Below are 20,202 nucleotides of genomic sequence, written 5' to 3' on the forward strand. Positions count from 1 at the left end.
TGACTTGCCTCCTGAAGCCTGTGATATCATTCTGGCTGCCAGGCGTCCCCCACTAAGTTGATATACCCTTGCAGGTGGCATACATTTGTGGCATGGTGCACATGAAAGGGTGTGGATCCCCTTTCAGTCCCTTATTCAGGAGTTCTTATGTTCCTTCTTTCTTTGGCCCAGCAGGGCTCTGGTCTGGGCACTATCAAGGGCTATCTTTCTGCTATTTTGGCCTTTCTCAGGCTCCCTGATTAGCCCTCTCTTTTCAAGTCCCCTGTTGTAAATAGATTTCTTAAAGGCATTACTCATCTTTTCCCTCCTATTCCTTGAGAAGTGAGGCTCACTGGTTAGAGCGGCAGACTCTGAAGCAGAGAACAGGCCTGGGACCAGGGTTCAAGTCCTGACGTGGCAGGGTATTGAGCTCAATGTCCACGGACTCGATAATTCTCGCCACGGCGCCTACTCTAATCATGGGTCCCACGCTGCAACTCTGGGCAATAGCTTGCTTAATCTCCACAACGGCCCCTACAACACTGGGATGCCTGGCTTCACCTTGGTGGTGCCCAGGAGGGGCTTCTCACAGGGAGAGCCAGGAAGGGTTCCACAGCTTTATACAGCACCGGGGCGCCCCATTGGGGCAGCTGTGCGCTTTACAAAATACATTACATTTACATTTCCGTTCGTAATGCCACAGTGGGGCTTGAATCTCGTTCTTACATATTTAATGTGCGCTCCCTTTGAGCCTCTTCACAACTGTCGTCTTCGTCTGCTGACTTTGAAGACTGCTTTCCTGATTGCCATCACCTCTGCCAGGAGAGTGAGTGAGCTCTAGGCTCTTTCTTGTAAACCTCATTTTCTATCTGTCCATCCGGACAAGGTTGTGCTCAGAACACGTCCATCCTTTTGGCCAAAGGTTGTCACTGCCTTTCACAGTGGGCAGACCATTACTTTGCCCACCTTCTTTACTCCTCTGCATCCTTCTAGTGAGGAAGAGAGGCTCCACTGTCTGGACCCAAAATGTGCGCTCTCATTTTACTTGAACCGCACACAACCGTTCCGGGTGAATGACCAGCTCTTTGTTGGCTACGTTGGCGCCAAGAAAGGTCGGACCGTACACAAGCGGACTATCTCCCGCTGGGTCGTCTTGTGTATTAAAGCCTGTTATTCCCTGTCTAAAACGGAAGCCCTTTTGGGCTGCGCGCCCATTCCACCAGGTCGACGGCAGCCACTACAGCATTGGGACGTTGTGTTCCCCTGCAAGATATCTGTCAGGCAGCTATTTGGGCCTCGCTGCACAGTTTTACTAAGCACTACTGCCTGGACAGCCAAGTCCAGAGAGATGGCTTCTTTGGTCTTTCTGTTCTCCGAGACTTCCTTGTGTGATCTTGGTTCGCAGACCCACCACCGGGGTTGGTATTGCTGGGGCATCTATTCTAAGGTAAGCAATCTATCACTATGTGTTTCTTTCAGATGAACAAGTTACTTACCTTTGGTAATGATATATCTGTTATAAACATTAGTAGTGAAAGATTCCTTACCGCCCCACCCATCCTCCCCGTTCTTCTAACTTATTTCTAGGGTTAAGGTCATCCCTTTCAGGGCCCTAGTTTCAAGACACCAGTGGTCCATATCTTGCATGGCTCTGCATTTCTGGCGTGGAAAGTCGTGTACAGAACTGACGTCAGGGCACGAGTGCGGCGTCTAAGTAGCTGCCGCAACATCATCTCGGTGACCACAATGCCAACGACCGGCACGGAGCTGCACAACGCCACCTTCCGATGCGCAAGGGGTACTGCTGACGAAAACTTTCCGGATCCAGTCTGATGCCTGGAGGTAATACTAAGCCAAGGAATTTATCACTACCAATGTTTCGTTACTGAAGGTAAGTAAGTTGTTCATTACGTATTGCCATTTGTCTTAAGTCTTTACCTGATAGCCTTGTTTAAGTAAGGATCATGTTTCCTAGCTTAGAATTAAGACACTCTTAATGTCTGAATTGTTGATGCTTCATCTATTGGTATATCTGAAATAGCTACTGGTTAGCCTGGTCTGTCGTCTATCAAAAATCAAGGACTACTGTTGTGAAGACATTGTCGGTTCGCCAACTCTTGCTTCAGTCACCTCTCTTCTTGACTATTCCACAAGGTTTATTTATTTTGTAATGCTTTTATCACAAACAACTAATTGTGATTCTTTTACAGGTTCAATTGAAAACAATGACCTTTACGACATGTACATGAGTATTGGCCTTGTTTCATGACTCAAATCACACCAGTACGATATTGATATCCCGACCTTCCCCTCAGTCCCCAACATCAGTATATGAAGCATTGTAGAACAAATGTCTAAAACATCAGGTAGTTTTCATCCGTCCTGACCATCTGAATTTTCCTGTTTGAAAATGACTAATACTACCTTTCCGATTTTAATTTCCAGGTTGTTCATCTGCAAATACACTTGAATCCAAACTGTTTTTTTCTTCCAATGCAGATTCCTCCCTATCCAACGCAGTAGCGGAGAATGTAGCTATTCAACCCCAGAAGTTACTCATCTTAGATGCTCGCTCTTATGCTGCAGCAGTAGCTAACAGGGCCAAGGGTGGGGGTTGTGAATGCCCAGGTGAGTGTACCTAACTGTACATAGTTTTAACGTATTAATAGTTTTAGGAAGGGAAGCTGCTTACTTCTGGCATGCGTTGCAGACCATGAGTTGGGTTAAATGGCTTTTTCCCGCTATTTGACGGTTACTGCTAAATTGTGTTCTACTTTGCTGCTCTTATGGAATTAAATGGCTTGCTAGTTGCTAGAATTGTGTTTAATGTAACCTGCTTTATGTTGTCTAAGTAAGTCAGCTTTTCAGTGAACCTGGAAAAGCAGGACCCCTTTTTTGGTTGTTTTGCCAGAATATATACAGACTTCTTAAAAGAAAACCTTTAAAAGAGAATTACATATGCATATCCAATACTTATTATCTTGTAGTTTTTTTCTAAGAAAACAAGATGAAGCAAGCAGTGTAGGGGAGCAGCCCAGGTTAGAAGAGAAAGAGTAGAAGAAAAAAATATTAAAAAAGCAAAACAATAGAGAAAAGTAATAATCTTCTAATCATGAAAATCAAATGTCGATAAAACTCAGTTAATAAAAAATATATAAGTGGTAAAGGATAAACCATAAGTATTAAGTTCCCCCAGAGCATAGGCTTGTAGGGGAAAAGCAGAGAGGATGGTTGATGGTAGTCTGTATTTTGAATTAGAGGTGTGAGGAATACCAGTTACACTGCAGTGCAAAGTTTACATCTTGGCCAAATCTTAATTTGTGCCAAAAGATGGGGAGTTGGGCATACATCTAAAAGCAGGCGGTTACTGGTTACTCCAAAAAGTTTGCACACATGCACTCATCACAAATCAAATTATTATTAGTAAAAAGTTTTGAAAATCCTGATAACATTGTTTATATCTGAATCATAAATTTTAAGCAATAGCACTCATATTGAATACAAAGATTGGTAACAGCCCTACAGATATCCAAATTCACAGCAAACATGATTTTATGTACCATAGACGTAAAATCACTTTACACATCGATTCCCCATAACCTTGGGTTGGAAGCAGTGAAGTCATTTCTAATGACTACCAATAAGGATCAAGATTTAAAGGTATTTCTAATGGATCTTCTTCATTTTACACTTTATCATAGTTACTTTGAGTGGCAAAAGAAATACTTCATTCAAGCGTCTGGTACCGGTATGGGGAATTGTGCGGTGCCCGCCTACGCTAATATCTTCATGTATCGATTAGAACAATACCACATTTTGAACCAACCAGAATGGGCAGAACATTTAGTGCTATCTAAAAGATACATTCACAATATCTTCATTTTGTGGAAGGGACCTGAATCTTCTTTGATCCAAGCCATTGAGAACTTAAATCAAGTCAATGACAGAATAAGTTTCACTCACACCATTTACCATGAGGAAATAACATTTTTGGACGTGACGGTTCACCACGCCAATGGAGTCTTAGATACCACAGTGCATACCAAACCCATGGACAGGAACAACCTTTTGCACTTTAAAAGTTTCCATCAGCCTGCCTTGAAAAAACACCTACCATATTCTCCATTGTTACGACAGAAAAGAATCTCATCCACATAGGAGTCATTTGAAGATAGCATGCACACTACCATTGGGAAATTTAGAGATCGGAATTATCCAGCAAACATCCTGGAAGAAACAGTAACCAAAGTAACAAACATTGAAAGAGAGAAATTACTCACATCTGCAAGAAAACCGCAGAGGAATCAAGAATTACATTTGTTTCTAAATATTCAACCAAAAGTTTCTACATCAAGAAGATCATACTAAAACACTGGCCACTACTAACATTGGAGGAGGATTTTAATGGAATTTTTGCAAAGCCACCACGATTTGTGTAGTTGCGCACTAGGAACATCAAGGAAATTTTAAATCAGGCCGATGATAGTAAAACACTGGCACATAAAGGGACATTACCGTGCCACAATTGTGGTAATTGTAACGCCATAATTAAGTTACTCAAATTACGCATCCCAGCAAAGGAACACCCATCAAATTGAAGGTTACAGCGACCTGCGACAGCAGCAACCTAATTTACATGATTAAATGCCCTTGTGGACTCGCCTATGTGGGCAAAACGGAACGTAAAATAAAGAAACGTTTAATTGAACATAAAAGTAATGTTTGTACTAAAAATTCCAAATCACCTTTGGTCTGTCACTGTAACGCTCACAATCTTAATCCTAGCCGGTTACGCTTTTTAGTACTAGAACAAGTAAAAGTACTTCCAGGAAGAGACAATACACAGCACCTACTACGCAGGGAAGTGCACTGGATTAATTTCCTCAATACTGCTCATCCCAAAGGACTAAATGAACGCATAGAATTACACTGTTTCCTTTAGAAAATATATAAGCGTCAACATGATTCTTGTTTCAGATTATGTAACATTGTTTGATTCTCCCTTTGATATGTATAGAAGCTGATTTATTTACCCAGTCTGAACATTAATGGTACTCTATTGTCTGACATATGTAATAACTATTCTTCCAGTATGAAGATTACTGTGTGCTTTAAATATGTTTTCTAAGTTTCAGGTTTCTTAGATAGGCTCATCGTATTATTCACACAGGGGTCTTTGTCACGTGTTGGTACGCGTCACTCCGACCGCACTTCGCAGTTGAGTTCGATAACCTTGTGTGTATTTCACTTCATTTTTTATTTCATTTTCCTCGTGCTACTGGTTCGAGTACTTCGTTGTAGTTTTCGGGTTGACACTGGCACTGAATTATTTTCCGGCCTGTTGTTTTCGACTGGGCCGTAGTAGTATCTTTTCCATTTTTATACGTCGTGCTGACGTATCACGTTCTATCCCAGCGACGGGTGGACGAACTTTGAAAGTGATGGCGGATCCCGGGGAGGAACGTTACAGACTGTTTTGAAGTAAGTGGGAGTTTACATTGCGTTTAAGAGAATGGCGTACGGGTGGTTACTGGTTTTCATGATACTAGCTCGCAGAATATTGGTTTTTAAGAAGTTGCACTCCTTGTTTACAGTTTTACAACGTTTATCGACAGAATGAAACATCGTGTATTTACCGACACCGTCTCTGTAAGTTTGTCACATTTCAATTTATGAATAAGGACGGCAATACACTAATGTATGAGCACGTAACCATTGGCGTTGTATGTTATTTCACAGATTCTCTACCCATTTTAAATCTCTCGTGATTATAAGGATTACACACAAGCTGATTGATTCTGAACCGTAAGCGTTTTTTCGTTTAGTGTATTAAACGGCTGGTTTGGTATTATCCGTGCTCCACTGAAGCATGTCCCATTCACGTTACTCACCAGGGGATGTTTCTTTCTCTTATTTTCTCTTTTACAGTTAATACACAGGTTATACACTCAGAACACAGTCTCACTAAACTTTATTGAATATCGTTTTTTCAACACAAACAAAAGCAGTAAGTATGTTTTTCTTTGGGTTAATTCGAGTGTACACATGAATATTGGATGCTATTGTGTAATGTATGCTGGACCATAACGTGAATGGCTGTGTATTTTTTTCTTTACATATAAAAAAGACCCCTGAAGAAGGGCAAGCCCCGAAATGCATTGGGCATACTAACACATTAATATGATGAAAATAATCATAACCATGAAGAATTTGAACAAGTGATGAAATAAAAATCATAGCATGGATATTCGTGAATTGGTTTACCTTTATTGAAATTAAACACAGTGTGCAGCTAGGTGACGTTTCCCACGGGTGGGATAATGCACTCGCAGAACTAACAGCCCTCCACAACTTTTGTCTGGGAACTAAACACAACTTCAAATCTTGAGACAGCCCAGAAACACCTCATGAAAAGTACTGCAAACTGAGCTTTTCTTATCCAAGACTATCTTGTTGTTGGACCTGATCCGTATTCTGCTTCCGTGAGAAACTTCCCCAGCTTCTTCCTCATCTTGCAAGCTCATTCTGATCCTTGAGCATATGTACTTTATCTTTTCATTGAAGTCTTTAGATCCACAGCTGATCATTGCCTTCAGAAAAGTCATGCTGCAGATTTTTTAAATATCTCGGTCTCCCTTTGAAGCGCCCTGGATCCTCATGGAGCCTGCAGGATCTCCACCATGTGTCTGCCATCGGCTCCTGTCTCGACTGACCCCCTTTAGAATGCTTCCAAATAGAATTCGGAGTCTGGTTTGGCTTTGAATCCCTGAGAAAGACCACACAATTTGTCCATACTTCCAAATAGCCTTGGGCTTTAGCAGCCCATCCCGGTGCTGACAGTGTCACCTATGGAGTCGCACCCTTTTTCTACCAGGATTCTGACTCCGTCATGCTACTCTATCACCAAAGTGCTGTCATGCTTTAACTATAAATCTATTGCACCCCTATTCCTAGGAGTGAGAGATTAGCCAGGATGGAGGTCAAATTTGGATCCGATTCACATACTTAACAAATGCTACAGTATAATGATGATGTTGTGGAGGTGGAGAATCTCACTCCGCCACCTCATTATACAGATGCTGACATTTATCTGGCTCTTCAACCTGCCAGTGGTCTAGGTACCTTGCCTAAGTCTGCTCCAGAATTGACCCACGGCCCACCTACGGAAAAGTATGCTTGATTTACTTTCTTTATCCACAGGACTGGCAACATTTTGGATTTACATTCAAACTGAGAAGACAAAAGCAAATTTGCTAACAGGTATCCTGAAACTGAGACCTTGTTCACCTTAGCCTCTTCTCCCATTTGATGAGGCCCCCATACACCCTTTTTTGGCTGCTTCTTCCAAACATTTCTCTGCCCCTGCTGTTAGTAAACAGATTGCTGAAAGGTTTCAGACCAGTCTCTGCGGACCTTATGTTCTTGGACATCTTTCATCAAAAAGCATGATATTCTAATGGAAACATGTAACTTCAGATTCCTCAACTTAGAATACTACCCAGGTGTCCGAGTGGATCTGTAAAACTTGAACAACACCTTTGCACACTGGTAGGTGGCTTCTGCAGCTCTGCATTAACATAATCCAGTTTGGAAGTGACGTGTGCGGTACCCATATAGGCTCCTCCCCGGCGTACCTGCATGAGTTCCTTTCTTGCCGTGTCGCGGGTACAGAGAACTACCTCAGTCACTTTTTGACCAACCTTTTCTACCACTTTGTCAACCTTTTTTGTGCTGTTGCTCCCAGTATGCTAGGGCCATGTCCTTTATTAAGCATATGGGTTTCAAACCTTCTGGGGAATGTCAAAGACAGATGTCTGTGTCTGATCCCCACTTGGTCTGCCTTTTATGTTGGGTGTCGGTCCATGACTCCAGGGCCTGCACTGACTGTTAGTCGGTGAACCCAGAGGCAATCCAGCAGCGAGTGATTAAGCTTCCAGTGGCATGGTACAAGAAGGCTCTGTGTTGTCTGGTCCTAATCCTAAGGCAAATTTTGGCCTCGGTGTTGGGAGTCGGTCTCGTGATTGGTCATCTTCAAAGTCAAAGTTGTCATCATCAAAGTAGGTTGAATCGAAGAAGTACACAAATAAGTAGTTGAGGCGTTTTGTCTTCCCTCTCTAGACCTCTTGCTTCCAGGCCCCACTCCTGCACTCTTCCTGCAGAACCGGAGGCCAGGTTTTCTCTGCACCTCCTTGAATTCTCTGGAGCCAGAGCAATCCCTTCCCAACCTAAGGAGTTCTATGGACTCATGCAATCCATTTTGGGCCATCAGCCACCGCTGGTGCAACTTTGGGCTCCACTAAGCCAAGAGGTGACTTAGTTGGAATGTCACTGGTGGGCCAGACCCTACACCAGCTTGGCACCCGGGTGTGATCTCGGCTTTGAGCCTGGAGTCCGATCCAGAGTAAGCTCTTCAGAAGCCACTTCTGACGTCACAGGCACCACCTGACGAAGTGAGACCCTTTGTTCTTTCTGACTCCAATACGGCACCATCATGGTGCCGTTCGACGTCAATACTGGTGTTGGATGGACCTCCGATGTACAGTTTGGACATACTGCCTCTGTTCTTTGATAGGCCCAGTGCGGAATTGGACTTTGGGGGTGATGATGATAACGGCTATGGGTTCCCTGACCCAACAGATGACCTGGGCCCTTCCTACCATAGGATAATTTGTATGAGGAGAAGGGAGATAAGATTAAAGTAGTCTGGATGCGTCTCCAGATTCGGGCCTGGCCTCACCTCCAGGACTTGCTTCTGAGGAAGGTGCATCCTTCGTCATGGTGGTGAGGAGTGCACAGTGGGTCCGCGACCTGCAACTTTCCTCTGTCACAGTCAAGACCTCCGTCTTGATGGAGGTGCTTCAATCTGGGCTATCCTCTCTGAAGCCCCTTCTCCCCTTTAATGTAGCTCTCACTGACATTCTCCTGGGGGCCGTGGCCAAGCCTTGCACAGGTGTACCGGTGCAGAGGGTGATTGCTCGTTGCCACCGCCCTGCACCTGGGGATCCAGGTTTCCTCAACTAGAACCCTACCCCCGAAAGCCTGGTGGTGCAGGACTCAGCCGCTAAAGTCAACCCTAGCTCTTTCCCTACCACTCCACCGGACAGGGATTCTAAGAGGCTGGACACTTGGAAGAGAATAGTCTTTTCTACCAGCTTAGCATTGCAGTTGGTGAAAACTTCATGCCTCTTGGGTCGGTACTCTCACACCTTGTGGGACTCTGTTGCACAAGTTCTGCCCATGGTCCTGCAGGAGGCCCAAGCCATTGTTAACCAGGCCATATATACAGCAGAGTTCACCATCGGGTGTGGATTGGACACCATTGACTCACTGGCCAGGGCCATTTCATCCATTGTGGCATTCCACCGCCACACTTGGTTGAGATCAACTGGCTTCTCAGGGGCGTCCAGTCGGCACTGATGGCCATGTCCGTTGATGGCTTGATACAGCGCAAAAGCGCTTCAAGGAGAGTTGGGTCACTGCCAAGTCATTGTGACCCAACCTGGTGTCATATCAACCGCCCTCCACCTTTCACCATTCCGTGGCTACAGTAGGGGCTCCCAGCTACATCTACAATATCAACCATATCCTCAAGTCCATCGGCTTCCCAGCCCTTTCATGGCCGTTTACGCAGTTCCCACAGATGACGTGGAATGAAAGCCAGTATAACGTCTAATCCCCTCCTGCTTCCGCAGTCTCCAAGAACTTTTAGCATGCTTCAGCACCATGCTGTCACCCGTTTGAAGACCGGATCAGGCACCATCTGCCCTAATGACAAACAATAACATCAAACAAGTGGGTGCTTCAAATTGTTCATCAAGGTTAAGCTCTACTGTTTCTGGAAACCCTGTCACCTTTGCCACCATCCTCAGACTGGCTTTCAGAGGACTACCTCTCCTTGCTTCATCAGGAGGTGCAGGCTTTTTTAACCAAAGGAGCCATTGCGAGGGTACCTGCATCAGAAGTGGGTTGTGGTTGAAATTCCCTTTACTTTCTGGTGCTGAAAAAGGATGCATACCATCGTTCTAACCTAGATCTTTCCCCTCCCAAAGCCTTTCTTGGGAGAGGAGAATTTCAAAATGCTCACCTTGGTGCAGTTCTTGTTTACCTTGGATCCTGGAGAGTGAATGGTATTGTTGGATCTCCAGGATGCATATTTCCACATTCCTGTCCAGGAGGTCCACAGGTGTTACCTGATGGTTCAAGAGCATTTTCAGTTTGCTGTGCTTCCTGTTGGCCTCTCCAGTGCCCTCTAGATGTTCACAAAAGTGACTGCCTTAGTTGCAGCACATCATCCGAGGTCAGGGTTTCCATTCTTCCCCCTAGCTGGACAACTGACTGCTGAAGGTGGACTCAACATCCACCTCCAGACTACAGCGAACCTCCTCCATTCGTTGGGGTTCACCATCAACGTGCCAAAGTCACACCAGACTCAGTAAAACACCCCTCTTCATCTGAAGTATTTGGGCACAGTGCAGTTCCGTGTGTACGCTCTGGAGCGAGAGTCCTGGACATTCATGCTGTAATCCCAAAGTTTCAGCCACAATCCTGGCTCTCAATCAATTAATCAAACTGGATTTATATAGCGCCACTGATCACCCGATAGGGTACCCAGGCGCTTTCTGGTCTCAGGGGCTCATTTGAACAGCCCACTCTTGAGTGCTCTTTGGAAGAAAAGGAGAGAGGAGATGGTGCGGAGCTGCGTTGGGAGGTTGTTTGAGGTCTTCACAGCTATGTAAGACAAAGAACATTCTCTGCTTTTGCTTCGGTGTAAGCGTGGCATCTAGGCGAGTGCAAGGGAGGCAGAACTTAAATTTCTTGACGGCTGATGGAAGTTCAGGTGGTGGTTAATGTAAGCGGGACCTAGGTGATGTGCAAGGCTTTGTGTGCATTGGTCAGCATCTTTAATTGCCATTCTTTCTGTACCGGGAGCCAGTGAAGTTGTTCGAGGTGGGGGGTGGTGTGGGTTTATCTTGGTAGGTAGAGTTAGTCTCGCTGCTGCATTCTATATTGTTTGAATTCTACGGAGTTGTGTGGCGAATCCCACGTAGAGTGTGCTGCCACAGTCCAGTCTGCTGATGATGAGGGCCTGTGACCTGGTGCATCTGATGTGTAGTGGTAGCCACTTGAAAATCTTTCTTAGTATGTGTAGGTTGAGGAAGCAGGAGGAGGAGATGGCGTTGATCTATGATTTAATGGTGAGCTTTCTATCTTTGATGATTACGAGGTTTCTGGTATGCGTGACCGAGGTCTGAGGGCCACCTTGCATCACTCTGAGGTTGGTGGTTATTGTCAAAGTTCAGTATTTGTTTTGTCTGTGTTCAGCTTCAGGCAGTTGTACCTCATCCAGTTGGTGACATCTGTCATGCATCTGTGTAAGTTGGTTCTGGTGGTGGTATGGTCGTCGGAGAGTGAATGGATGAGTTGGGTGTTATCGGCATAGGATATTATGTTGAGTCCGTGGGATCTGATGATATTGGCGAATGGCCTCATGTAGGCGTTGAAGAGAGTGGGGTTTAGGGATGAGCCTTGCAGCACACCACTGTTGATCTCCTTCGGTCCAGAGGTGTAGGGTGTTAGGCAGATCCTCTGAGTTCTAGTGAGGAAGGAGGTGATCCATCGGAGTGCTTTGCCTTGGATGTCAATGTGGTGGAGTCTTTTGATCAGTGTGTCGTGTGATAAGGTGTCAAAGGCCACAGAGAAGTAGAGTAGGATTAGGACTGCTGTTTCTCCTCAGTCAATGAGCGCTTAGATGTCGTCAGTGGCTGCAATCAGGGTGGTCTCCGTGCTGTCGATACTGGATTATGAGGTGTCAAGTAGCTGATTCTGCTTGATGCGTGTTGTGAGTTCTCTGTTGATGGCTTTCTCTAGTACCTTGCCTGGGAATGGGAGCTGGGAAATTGGCTAGTAGTTTTTGAGTTTGTTGGTTGGTGGAGGGTTTCTTGAGAAGTGGTCTGACCTCTGAGTGTTTCCAGGTAACCAGAAAAGGTTGCAGTGGTGATTGAGGTGTTGATCAGAGTGGTGAGCTTTTGACCAATCCTTTGGTTCCCAAGGTTGAAGATGTGGACGGGGAATAAATCAGTGGGAACTCCTGAGTGGTGGTGAAGTGGTTCCATGTGGTCAGTCTGTGGTGCAGGTCGGTTGTATTGGGGGCAAGTTTGTAGAGGAGGTCTGTGGGTGACGGCAGGAGTTCAAAGTTTCTGTAAATAGTTGCTATCTTGTCATAAAAGAAGTCTGCAAGGTTGTCGCCCAGCTTCCGTGAGGGGGGTGATGGCGTTTTCACTGGCGGCCTGGTTGGAGAACTCTTTAATAATGTTGAACAGCTCTTTGCTGCTGTTGGTGCCGGATTCGATATGTGGGCCAAGGGCAGTCTTCTTAGTGGTCCTTAACAGGCGGTGGTAGATGTTGAGGGGCATTTTGAAGGCTGCCCTTGCGGAGGTGTTCTTGCTGCACGCCATCTTCTCTCAAGCTGTTTGCCCTTTCATTTTTCTGTTCTTAGTAATTGTGTTTACCAGCTGGCCTTTTTAGTGGCTCTTCGCTGCTTGTTGGTGTTGATTGAGGTGATGCCGTTGGCTCAGTGATCCAGTCGTTGAAGTTATTAATTCCCTGTTCCAGATTGGTGGTGGCAGCTGGGGTGGAGGTGTTGAGGGCATTCGTCCAATTGGTGTGAGATTTTTCCCCAATTACGGTGGGGTGCGCTGCCCGTCTTAGGGGGGACAGGGGGTGATGGTGCAGTGTCTGGAGAACTTGTAGTGAAAGATTGAGTAGTCAGTCCATGTGAGTTCTGTTGCGTGGCTGTAGCTGAAGCGGTTACTGGATGTGAGCATGTGGTCCAATGTGTGTCCAGCGGTTTGTGTATGTGAGGGGCTTGGACGATCTGCGTCAGTCATACGCTGTCGAGGAGGTGGGTGGTCGCCAGGGTCGTCGATGTGGAAGTTGGGGTCACTGAGGAAGATGTAGTCCTTGGAGTTCAGGGCTAAGGGTGCAATAAACTCTGTGATGGAGTTGCAGAATCTGAAGTGAGGGCCCTGGGGTCAATATGCGAGGGTTCATCAGATGCTTGTCTTGCTTTCCATGTGGAGTTTGAAATTGAGGTTCTTCATGTGGCTGGTGTGTTAGTTGGTGGTGAGGATGCAGTGTATGGCTTCTCTGTGGATGATGGCTATTCCTCCTCCCGGTTTGTTGGTGCAGTCGACGTGAGTACCTTTGTATCAATCAGGGACTGCTTTGGCAATGTCAGGGGTTGAGGCTGGGTTGAGCAAGGTCATAGTAAGAAAGACTGTCGGGTGTGTGAGTGGTGATGAGGTCCCATAATTCGGTGGAGTGCTTGAACATAGAGCATGTGTTGAAGAACAGGTTGTCGAGTTGGCTTCCTTCTTGTTTTGAGAGGTGGGGGGTTGGTGCGGTGGTCTGACGTTGTTCAGGAGGGGATGTGCTGTTGCAGGAGAAGGTGCATCTGGTGCATCAGAATGGTCCTCGTGTAGAGTGAGGAGCAGCATTGTAGCAGTGTTGATGGGGCGTCCGGTGGTCAGGGCACAGATGAAGGTGGCACTGTAGATTAGTGATGGATGGGGACAAGGGGTCCTGGCCCTGGGCGCGGACAGGCTTGCCTTTGGCGCTGCGACCTCCATTAAGTAACTTCTGGGAGGGGTGCCTGAGGCAGTGGGTGGGCTAGGTGGGTGGAAGCGAGAGGTTTGTGGTGTGAGGCAGCGGGAAACGGGCAGGAGGCAGAATCGGGAAAACTACAGAGTAGGGAATCAGTAGGTGTGGCAAAAGATCAGGCAAGTGTGAAGTCAACAAAACAAGAGGTGGCAAGAGGAAAAAGATAGAAAGTGTTAAAAAGAAATCTGGAAAAACAAAGAGAAACTTGGGAATCGGGAGAAGTGGCAAGAAGAGAACCAGGCGTGTGGCAACAAGAGAACAATAACCAGAAGTGGCAAAAGAGCACAGAGAAGGAGATTGGCAAACAGACAAGTGCACAGGACAAGGATGGCACAAGAGAGAGCTGGTCTGGGACTTGAGAGACTGTCTCAGTGAGACTGACTCCTAAGTTTGCTATCCTGCTAGTGAAGTATGCCAGGTGGCACATGCTGGCTCTCCATGGAACCTGAATACCAAGTGGGCATGGCACCAAGGGAATCTCTCTGTTGGTCTGGATTTCGGAGGCAACTGCAAAAGACCTGTTACGAAAAATTTGAGGATCAAAGCATTGGTTCCCGCACTACTCCTAACATTCCTGATTATCCAATGCAAAAGGTGCGAAAGGGCTTGTGGCACAATCCCCTATACCTCACAAATTGGTAAAGCCAGTGGTTGCCCAATCGGCTTACCCAAAACAGTTACAAAGAAATTAGCCCAGCACACTTATAAAAGTCAGACAGTAATCAGTTTTGGAGTACAAATATTTTTCAAAGAAGAGTCGATGCTATGTTTTTATATTAAACTTCATCCTTTACTTTTCTGTTTTAAAAAGTTTTGTAACCGCCAACGCATTTCGTCCACAAACAGACTTCTTCAGGGCTCACAATATGTTTTTATGATGCTCTTTCATATGGCCATCACGAACGTATTTTTGACCAGTTAATCTGTAATGGATTTGAAAAAAGACGAAAGCACAAGAACAGGTTATTTTTTCACCCCAAGTAATTTTCAATGTTGACTTTATTACAGTAAAGAAATGCAAGTCTATCCGCACGATCGTCCAGAGCCTAGGATCAAATTGTTTGATCCTAGGCAAATATTTTATTTCACTGAGCCCACCCTTTTCTTCATTATCGCATATGAGCACATCTTCATAAATATGAGCTCAGCATTTGTGCTGTAAAAAACAAAACAAAAAAAACTCTTTTATTTCATTTAATAGACTAACGTTTTGCTCCATGTATTATCAGAATCTAGCCCACATACAGTGTACACATGACCTCTGACTTACCTTTTAGTTAACCAATAGCATTGTCGTCAGTGCTGTGGCAGGAATGTTTCTCAGTCCATGTTTAAAGACTCTCACTTTAAATAAATACTCTCATTGTAGTGATGTAACCTGACGTGCCAAGATGAAACTTCTGTGTGTTAAAAAAATGCATATTTTAAAAAACTTTTGCGGACACGGTTTCATATTTTAACATGATCTTTGGTGCATGATTTACATGCCAAATATTTTTCATGCTCGAGCATGTGTTCTCAGAGACATAGCCAACCTTTGGCTTCTCTTTCCTTGTTAATTTGTTGGTTCACTCACCACTACAGAGCAGATGGTGGATGAGATGCATTACAATATCAGCACTAGGGATGTCAGTTTGTGGAGAATGGAAAGAAAAAACTCCGTTATATGAAGTCATGGTGAACTAATAAACACTACATCAAGTGTTTGACAAGAAAAGAGTCATGCAGCATTCTGTCAATTCCAATGACAGATCTTACTACTTCTTACCCAACACAGTAGCATTCATTGTATCACTTCAGGAGGATGAGTGGCTAAGCAGGCACTCATTATTCATACCTGTGACACTAGCCTAAAGACTACAACCAAGGGCCACATGTACGAGCATTTCCTTTTGCGACTCATAACGTGCATATTTTAGTGACTCGCAATTTGCGAGTAAAAAAAGGAAACGTACTAATGTGCCTCAGACACATTTAGCAAATCCCAATGGGGTCACAAATGACCTGGCTCATCAATATTCATGAGGCAGGTCGCAATTTGCGACCCATTGGGAATGGGCATTAAAACTGACATGGTGGCCACTTAGGTACAGCAGACCCCCATTTCTGTATTTGCTTTTTAAATAAAGCAAAAAAATTTAAAAAATGCAACCCGTTTTCCGTACATTTAAATGGTAGCCCATTTTTCTTAAAGGAAAACAGGATGCATATCAAAAACAAAAACAACACGTTTCAGTTGAATTTTTTAAGAGTTGACTGGTCCGTGGGACCACTGTCTGCTTTTAAAAAATATTTTCGCTGCCAATCACAAAATTGGAAGGGGTCCCCCTGGGGACCCCTTCCTGTTGACGACTGGCTTGAAGTAGGCAATAAGCTGCAATTGTTTGTCGTACGTCCCCTTGTGTCTTGCTATTAGGAAGGGATGCCCTTGGCACGCTGTCGGAGGGAAGGGCGGAAATAGAAGCTAGGAGGCCTGATTGGTGGTTGAATGTTTGAATTTTATTGAATGGACCAAGTGGTAGAGATGGGTTTTCAATTACAGGTGATATGGATGGTTTTATGGACGGACTCCTGTTACGTTCTCTTGCTTCTCATCTTCTTACTGGGACTCTTCAGATATCATAGCTTGAATGACGTCTCCCCGGAATATCTCTAAAAGAAGAAAAGAGCAGTCAGTGGACTGGCCTATATCTACAGTGGTTAATCATCACCACACCCAAAAAGTGAAGGCTTTTAATGGAACTAACGAAACATGAAAACGTGGCTTGGACTTATCCGCTCAGTCCAGCCAGGACAACATGGGTTTTCTATACAAAGCCTGTTATGAGATATCTTCTCCCATAGGCAAACCAGCCACGCTGACCTATACACCGGTTAAATGGACTAAAAAAGTGAGGAACTAAAGAATAACGTTTTAAACAGAAAAGAGGGGTGCAGGGACTCTCCAAGAACCATGATGCTAGCTACACGGTCTTTATAGACATGCTGGCGTAAAATCAGCCTTCTTTTAGGTATTTGGGAAATTAGCAGGGAGAGCAGGGTAGGGACCACCAAAGACCTGAGAGGCCATATGGGTAAAAAGGAGTTGGTATGTTGAAGGGCCTTTACCCCCTTTTAACCACCTCGCCCCCTTCCCTATCTGTGGCACTCACCGCGTCTTCCGCAACTCTCCTGAGTTGCGGCGGCTCTACAGTGTCCTCCAGGGGCATCCACCAGTCTTTGGACCAGCTCTCCACGTCCTCCCCGATGTAGTCCACTCCTGCAGATGCCTTCCCGTTTTCCCGGTCTTCCATCTCTTCTTCCTCTATACTATGACCTAGGGCCTGCTTTGCGTGCATGTTATGTTAGCATGGCATATTAGAAGTTTAAACGCCATTTTACTTTTTGCTGCTTTTGCACACGACACTGCATAGCTGTTTTTGTAAGTTAGCCTTCACGAAGGTCTACACATGATAAAAGGTTTGTTTTCAACATCTCTAGACTTACATCGTGCCACTAGTCTGCTCAGTGAGTGCTAAAGCTGTCAAGGTAATCAAAACATGTTCGTTGTTTTTCGACATGTTTGGGTAAAGTTTTCTAGACACAACATTTTGGCAGCTGTGAGCCAAGTAAGATTCTGGCATCCTTATTATCACACACTAGCCATTATTTCAGGCACTTGGAAGATTTCCGTTTCCAGGGATGCTGAGAGTCTATGCTGATCCAGATGTAAATTACTCTTACTGAGCTGAAAGGTAATGGTGTCCCCCAAACCAAGCCTAAGAGACCATCTATAGTTTATAAGACATAGTTTCTTTATAGGGAGGGTGTTAAAACTAGGCGCTATAGGACCTGTTTTCACCATCATTGTAATACGAGTTCTACTTTTGTATTTTATGGAATTGTAACCATGCTGACCATATTATTTTTAATCATATGTCTGCTTATGTTGGCTAAGATACTGCACATGAAATCACGTCCTTACTGTGTCTCTTATGTACTCCTGTTGTGGACTGGTATGAGAGTATAACAAAACAGTGTTCTCCCTTCCCATCATTCCTGAGATGGTCCTAAGTCGCATGTTCTAGGTTGTCTAATCATTGGATACTTTGCTATAGAACGAAGAGCTAATGTGACACTGATGCTAGCTGGTTGGGGTTTTTCTAGGTACTGAGGGGAGTTTCTGGTACACCACAATTCACTGACGTCCTAGGTCTCTGTGCACAGTTCTGTGTATGAGCAGGATCCTTGCAACACCTCCCCACGTTGATCCCTCGTTTCCTTGTGCATTGTGGCTTCTTCCTCATTCCTTCTCCACCTTCCTTCTTCGTCCGGCGCCGTTTCCCTTAAAGCCGATGGCCCGCCTCTTCCGGTTCATCCCTCCTCACCCATTCGTAGGGCTCTCCGTAATCCACTTCTTCCTGTAGAGAGGAGGGAGGTTTTGTGATTAATCCTTCTCGTCCCCCGATCGTGTCTGGACCGGCAGGAGCGGAAACGGGTGAGTCTCTGTCCTCCTCCCGGACCACCCTCTCGCACACGCCCCCTACTGAATAGCAACTCACAAGCCCCATTTTGCGAGTCGGTAAAAGGTTATCGACTCGCAAAATATTTGATACATGCTATAAACCTTTTTAGCGCTTGCAAATGGCCATAATCTCTGTTTGCAACAGTTAAAATTGGTCATACAGGTGGACCCAAGTTCTTTATCTTGGAATTATGTTCCTGAGCTATTTTTGTCCAGTGCACGATCTGTGTTACATGTTTTATACATGCGCTTGGTGCTGAACCCAATTTTAGAGTTCTAGCTAATCTCCTGGGAGTGACCACAGTGAGCTAGATTGTTTCAGGACTTGACCTGCCAGATTGCACAGCAGTGCCTGCGATCATCGCGCACCAAGGTAGGACATACCTATCTTGTTATTTCCGTGCAGATACAATCTAAATTCTGTACCTGGCCTTGGCTCAATGTTGCACCTACACTGTCCTTGTACCCCCAGATCTTTACCGGTCTCTCTCTGAGACAAGATCATGGTTCTGCACTAGTTTAAGGCATTGCTGTTATGGTTAATAAAGTACTTGTCAATGCTGGACCTTCCTCAACCCGAACTCTTTTCTCCTCGACCCCAATCTCTGTCACCAGCAATAGAATCCCCACTGGTGTCTGTGGCCCCATGGTGTGGGCAGGGCTCCCTGGTTGCTCGGAGCTCCAGGGCCAATTCATCCTCTTCTAGGAGAAGGCAATCAGCTACCTGTAATGTAACAAATAAAACAGATGCACAAGGAAACCCGCCAATTTCCCTCAGTATTATTTTCTAACTATACAACTTAAATAGCGACATTCCTCAAATTTATAAATAGATTACTTACTTCAGCCCCCTAGCTTTCTGGTGGCCTCTCACCTGTGTTCCTCTGATGCAACTGAAGGCCAGATGCTGACCAAAGGCCAGGCTACCACTGTCATTAAAGCTGGGTACCCAGACAAGGATAGAAAGTCAAACGTTGTGTGATTAAAACTTTGGGTTCAGATACTGGCAGCAAGCTGCAACCCAGCTTAGATTGCAATTAAGGGCACATGTGCAAAAGTTAACTGCTATCTTAAAATATCTGATGGTCTAACCAGTGAAAGGTACTTTGAACTCAATGCTAGTATGAAAGGTCCTGCAGAACATCGGTCCTTTCAGTCTGGTCCCATGGACACTGGCTGTACCAAGCCCCTTTTTGCATTGTCATCACTTTAGAGTGAGGCAGGGATGTTTCCAAGTGCATCACTTTTAGTACCAGTCAATTAAGTTATATGTCTGAAAGAAACACGTTAGTTAGATTCCTTACCTTAGAATAACCCCCAGGCGTCAGACTGGATCCGGAAAATTTTGAGTAGCAGTACCCTTGCGCGTCGGTAGGCGTCGTCTGCGGCTCTGCGTCCGTCGTTGGTGCCGGGATGACGTCGTCTGAGTACTTAGACGCCGCCCTCGCGCGCTGACGTCAGTTCTTCTTTTTTCCACGCCAGCAAGCGCAGGTCCGGAGAAAGCAGTGCCTTAGTCACTTTTTGACTAAAGGTTTTGATCATTTTTGATCTCTTCTCGAGTCTTCACGACTCTCTGTGCTGGTAGGGATGCCTGGGTTCAAGCCCTGTACCGACTGCAACCGACTGATGTCGGTTACCGATCCCCACCGCCGGTGCCTGTATTGCCTTGGGGCCGACCACAACGACCGGTCGTGCCCCGACTGCCGGGCCTTGACGTTGACGGTTAGACGGGAGCGGTCCCGTAAGCGCCTCGAGCTCCAGCAGTCAGCCCCGCGCCGCTCACGGTCCCGGTCCAGGAGGGGGTCGAGGGACCGGTCGCGGGGCCACAGTCATCGGAGCTCGACGAGTCGTCACCATTCGTCGGGCTCCAAGTCGTCAGGTAAGAGGCACAAGAAGTCGAAGAGACGACATCGCTCTTCCGACTCCCCCGACGCTCGCGCAACGCGGCCGGGGGTTCGGGCGACACTGCCTCTGTGGCTCCGCTGGAGCCGCAGGCGCCACGGCCAGCTCCAGACCCGCCGGTCCCTGGGCTGAACGCGACGCCGGAAGAGATCGAGGCC

At 45.7% G+C, this 20,202-nt stretch overlaps 1 protein-coding gene across 18 annotated transcripts in view; it reads left to right on the forward strand.

The window, feature by feature from the left end:
* MTMR3 (myotubularin related protein 3) overlaps positions 1–20,202 on the forward strand; it is a 1,335,997-nt gene that overhangs the window by 768,015 nt on the left and 547,780 nt on the right. For all 18 annotated transcript variants that reach the window (XM_078667211.1, XM_078667215.1, XM_078667214.1 and 15 more), the window contains one exon: positions 2,479–2,607. In XM_078667211.1, the coding sequence (XP_078523337.1) occupies positions 2,479–2,607 (129 nt within the window). The remainder of the gene's footprint in view (positions 1–2,478; positions 2,608–20,202) is intronic.

This window comes from Lissotriton helveticus, chromosome 11 (assembly GCF_964261635.1).
Source record: "Lissotriton helveticus chromosome 11, aLisHel1.1, whole genome shotgun sequence".
In the NCBI taxonomy this organism is placed as follows: Eukaryota; Metazoa; Chordata; class Amphibia; order Caudata; family Salamandridae; genus Lissotriton; species Lissotriton helveticus.